The sequence below is a fragment of the Oncorhynchus keta genome, chromosome 23 (genome assembly GCF_023373465.1).
Source record: "Oncorhynchus keta strain PuntledgeMale-10-30-2019 chromosome 23, Oket_V2, whole genome shotgun sequence".
NCBI lineage: Eukaryota > Metazoa > Chordata > Actinopteri > Salmoniformes > Salmonidae > Oncorhynchus > Oncorhynchus keta.
In genome coordinates, this window is record NC_068443.1 from 949,162 (window position 1) to 954,161 (window position 5,000).

Consider the following 5,000-nt stretch of genomic DNA (forward strand, 5'->3'; position numbering starts at 1 on the left):
CTCTACCCTTCTGGTCTAACATGACTGACATGAGTGAAGAGAAGTGAGTCCTAACCCCTGACCCCTAACCCCTGACCCTCCCTACCCTTCTGGTCTAACATGACTGACATGAGTGAAGAGAAGTGAGTCCTAACCCCTGACCCCTACCCCCTGACCCTCCCTACCCTTCTGGTCTAACATGACTGGCATGAGCGAAGAGACGTGAGTCCTAACCCCTGACCCCTGACCTTCCCTACCCTTCTGGTTTAACATGACTGGCATGAGTGAAGAGACATGAGTCCTAACACCTGACCCGTGACCCCTGACCCTCCCGACCCTTCTGGTCTAACATGACTGGCATGAGTGAAGAGAAGTGAGTCCTAACCCCTGACCCCTGACCCCTAACCCCTGACCCCTAATCGCTGACCCTCTCTACCCTTCTGGTCTAACATGACTGACATGAGTGAAGAGAAGTGAGTCCTAACCCCTGACCCCTGACCCTCCCTACCCTTCTGGTCTAACATGACTGGCATGAGCGAAGAGACGTGAGTCCTAACCCCTGACCCCTGACCCCTGACCCCTAACCCCTAACCCCTGACCCTCTCTACCCTTCTGGTCTAACATGACTGACATGAGTGAAGAGAAGTGAGTCCTAACCCCTGACCCCTAACCCCTGACCCTCCCTACCCTTCTGGTCTAACATGACTGACATGAGTGAAGAGAAGTGAGTCCTAACCCCTGACCCCTAACCCCTGACCCTCTCTACCCTTCTGGTCTAACATGACTGGCATGAGTGAAGAGAAGTGAGTCCTAACCCCTGACCCTCTCTACCCTTCTGGTCTAACATGACTGACATGAGTGAAGAGAAGTGAGTCCTAACCCCTGACCCCTAACCCCTGACCCTCTCTACCCTTCTGGTCTAACATGACTGGCATGAGTGAAGAGAAGTGAGTCCTAACCCCTGACCCCTAACCCCTAATCCCTGACCCTCCCTACCCTTCTGGTCTAACATGACTGACATGAGTGAAGAGAAGTGAGTCCTAACCCCTGACCCCTAACCCCTGACCCTCTCTACCCTTCTGGTCTAACATGACTGACATGAGTGAAGAGAAGTGAGTCCGAACCCCTGACCCCTAACCCCTGACCCTCTCTACCCTTCTGGTCTAACATGACTGACATGAGTGAAGAGAAGTGAGTCCTAACCCCTGACCCCTGACCCTCCCTACCCTTCTGGTCTAACATGACTGACATGAGCGAAGAGAAGTGAGTCCTAACCCCTGACCCCTAACCCCTGACCCTCCCTACCCTTCTGGTCTAACATGACTGACATGAGCGAAGAGAAGTGAGTCCTAACCCCTGACCCCTAACCCCTGACCCTCTCTACCCTTCTGGTCTAACATGACTGGCATGAGTGAAGAGAAGTGAGTCCTAACCCCTGACCCCTAACCCCTAATCCCTGACCCTCCCTACCCTTCTGGTCTAACATGACTGACATGAGTGAAGAGAAGTGAGTCCTAACCCCTGACCCCTAACCCCTGACCCTCTCTACCCTTCTGGTCTAACATGACTGACATGAGTGAAGAGAAGTGAGTCCGAACCCCTGACCCTCTCTACCCTTCTGGTCTAACATGACTGGCATGAGTGAAGAGAAGTGAGTCCAAATAGCCCTCCTATCCCTAAAGTTCACTGACTCCCTCTCCCGTCTTCTCTCTCCCCTCTTCTCTCTCCCCTCTCTCCCCCACCCTCCTCTCTCTCCCCTCTCCCTCTCCCCTCTTCTCTCTCCCTCTCTCCCCCACCCTCCTCTCTCTCCCCTCTCCCCTCTTCTCTCTCCCTCTCTCCCCCACCCTCCTCCCTCTCCCCTCTTCTCTCTCCCCTCTCTCCCCCACCCTCCTCCTCTCCCCTCTCCCCTCTTCTCTCTCCCCTCTCTCCCCACCCTCCTCTCTCTCCCCTCTCCCCTCTTCTCTCTCCCCTCTCTCCCCCCCCCCTCTCTCTCCCCTCTCCCCTCTTCTCTCTCCCTCTCTCCCCCCACCCTCCTCTCTCCCCCTCTACTCTCCCCTCTCCCCTCTCCCCTCTTCTCTCTCCCCTCTCTCCCCCTACCCTCCTCTCTCTCCCTCTCCCCTCTTCTCTCTCCCCCCACCCTCCTCTCTCTCCCCCTCCCCTCTCCCCCGTCTCCCCTCCTCCCCCCTTTCTCTCTCCCCCTCTCCCTCTCCCCCTTTTCTCTCCCCCTCTCCCTCTCTCCCCTCCTCTCTCTCTCCCCTCCCCTCTTCTTCCTCTCTCTCCCCCTCCTCACCCCCTCTCCCTTCTCCTCCTCCCTCTCCCCCTCCCTCTCCCTTCTCCTCCCCTCTCTCCCCTCCTCTCTCTCCCCCTCTACTCTCTCCTCTCCTCTCCCCCTCTCCTCCTCTCTCTCTCCTCTCTTCCTCTCTCCCCTCCTCTCTCTCCCCCTTCTCCTCCTCTCCTCTCCCATCCCCCCTCTCCTCATCTCTCACCCCTCCTCTCTCTCCCCTCCCCTCTCTCTCCTCCTCTCTCCTCCTCTCCCATCTCCTCCTCTCTCTCCCCTCCTCTCTCTCCCCCCTCCTCTCCCCCGCCCTCCTCTCTCTCCAGACTGAAGGACCTGGGGCTAGAACAGTTCTCCGTATCGATGCTCTTCACACGTATCTTCATCCCCACCTCCTTCCTCTTGGTGTGTATCCTCCACCTTCACTACTTCCACGACCGCTTCCTGCTGCTCACTGACCTGAAGGCTGTGGCCCAAAAACAGGACAGCACCATCTACAGGTGAGACTGGGGGACTGATTGTGTTAGCCCGCTGAGCTAAAGTTTAGGACTAGGTGTCAATACAGGGAGATAACATGAGTCTCAGCACCATCAGGTGAGCTGACGGGGATTTGAACCCTGTATTGGCTGAAGTTCTTAATGTGGGGGAGCTAACACGAGTCACAGCCGCATTTCCAGATGAGCTGTGTTTGTGACTGGGGTTCGAACCCCGGTACGTCTCTAGACTGTGTTAACCCACTGAGCTTAAGTCTAGGTGTTTGTGTGAGAGAGCGAACAGCGGTCTTTCAACACATTAGAGTTTGGATTGGCTGGATGTTTTTTTATCATGTATCTACCTCTGGTACTTTGTTCTCTCTAATGTATAAGACCTACAGAGAAATGCCGGAGATGTAGTGGTCTGTGTTAATGTCTTGTCTTCATGTTCTAGTAAGCCTCATTCATGTTCTCGTAGCCTCCTTCATGTTCTAGTAGCCTCCTTCATGTTCTAGTAGCCTCCTTCATGTTCTAGTAGCCTCCTTCATGTTCTAGTAGCCTCATTCATGTTCTCGTAGCCTCATTCATGTTCTAGTAGCCTCCTTCATGTTCTAGTAGCCTCCTTCATGTTCTAGTAGCCTCCTTCATGTTCTAGTAGCCTCCTTCATGTTCTAGTAGCCTCATTCATGTTCTAGTAGCTAGTAGCCTCCTTCATGTTCTAGTAGCTAGTAGCCTCCTTCATGTTCTAGTAGCCTCATTCATGTTCTAGTAGCCTCCTTCATGTTCTAGTAGCCTCATTCATGTTCTAGTAGCTCGTAGCCTCCTTCATGTTCTAGTAGCCTCATTCATGTTCTAGTAGCCTCCTTCATGTTCTAGTAGCCTCCTTCATGTTCTAGTAGCCTCCTTCATGTTCTAGTAGCCTCCTTCATGTTCTAGTAGCCTCATTCATGTTCTAGTAGCTAGTAGCCTCCTTCATGTTCTAGTAGCCTCATTCATGTTCTAGTAGCCTCCTTCATGTTCTAGTAGCCTCATTCATGTTCTAGTAGCCTCCTTCATGTTCTAGTAGCTCGTAGCCTCCTTCATGTTCTAGTAGCCTCCTTCATGTTCTAGTAGCCTCATTCATGTTCTAGTAGCCTCATTCATGTTCCCACTTGCTTCCCATCCTATTCTCTTTAATCTACTGCCATCTCTCCTCCTCCTCTGCCATCTGCCATCTCTCCATTCCTTCCTCTCCTCACACAGTCATGCTAAAGTCAATGGTCGCGTGTATCTGATCATGAACAGGTAGGTACCTGCTCGCCTTTCATCCATCCTGTCGCATCCATTCATCACTGTTTGACTTCCCTCCCTCTTCTTCACTCATGCTCTCCTTTGGTCAACTCTTCTCCTCCCTCTACCTCTCCACCTCCTCTCCATCTCTCCTCTCTCATCCACCTCTCTATCTCTCCTCTCTCATCCACCTCTCTATCTCTCCTCTCTCATCCACCTCTCCATCTCTCCCCTCTCATCCATCTCTCCTCTCTCATCCACCTCTCCACCTCTCCATCTCTCCTCTCTCATCCACCTCTCCATCTCTCCCCTCTCATCCACCTCTCCATCTCTCCTCTCTCATCCACCTCATTTACATTACATTTACATTTAAGTCATTTAGCAGACGCTCTTATCCAGAGCAACTTACAAATTGGTGCATACACCTTATGACATCCAGTGGAACAGCCACTTTACAATAGTGCATCTAAATCTTTTAAGGGGGGGTGAGAAGGATTACTTTATCCTATCCTAGGTATTCCTCTCATCCACCTCTCCATCTCTCCCCTCTCATCCACCTCTCCATCTCTCCTCTCTCATCCACCTCTCCACCTCCTCTCCATCTCTCCTGTCTCATCCACCTCTCTATCTCTCCTCTCTCTATCTCTCCCCTCTCACCCACCTCTCTATCTCTCCCTCTCATCCACCTCTCCATCTCTCCTCTCTCATCCACCTCTCTATCTCTCCTCTCTCATCCACCTCTCTATCTCCTCTCACCCACCTCTCTATCTCTCCTCTCTCATCCACCTCTCTATCTCTCCTCTCTCATCCACCTCTCCATCTCTCCCCTCTCATCCACCTCTCCATCTCATCACTCCATCTCTCCTCTCTAATCCACCTCTCCATCTCTCCATCTCTGCCCTCTCTCATCCATCTCTCCATCTCTCCCTCTCATCCACCTCTCCATCTCTCCATCTCCTCTCCACTTCTCCTCTCTCATACACCTCTCCATCTCTCATCTCTCA

The 5,000-nt window shown here is 52.7% G+C and overlaps 1 protein-coding gene across 1 annotated transcript in view; it reads left to right on the plus strand.

Moving 5' to 3' along the window:
• LOC118377407 (piezo-type mechanosensitive ion channel component 2-like) overlaps window positions 1–5,000 on the plus strand; it is a gene marked incomplete at its 5' end in the record, with an annotated part of 307,558 nt that overhangs the window by 129,517 nt on the left and 173,041 nt on the right. Inside the window, 2 exons of the mRNA XM_052477385.1 lie at window positions 2,581–2,754; window positions 3,970–4,011. Of these exons, the coding sequence (XP_052333345.1) occupies window positions 2,581–2,754; window positions 3,970–4,011 (216 nt within the window). The remainder of the gene's footprint in view (window positions 1–2,580; window positions 2,755–3,969; window positions 4,012–5,000) is intronic.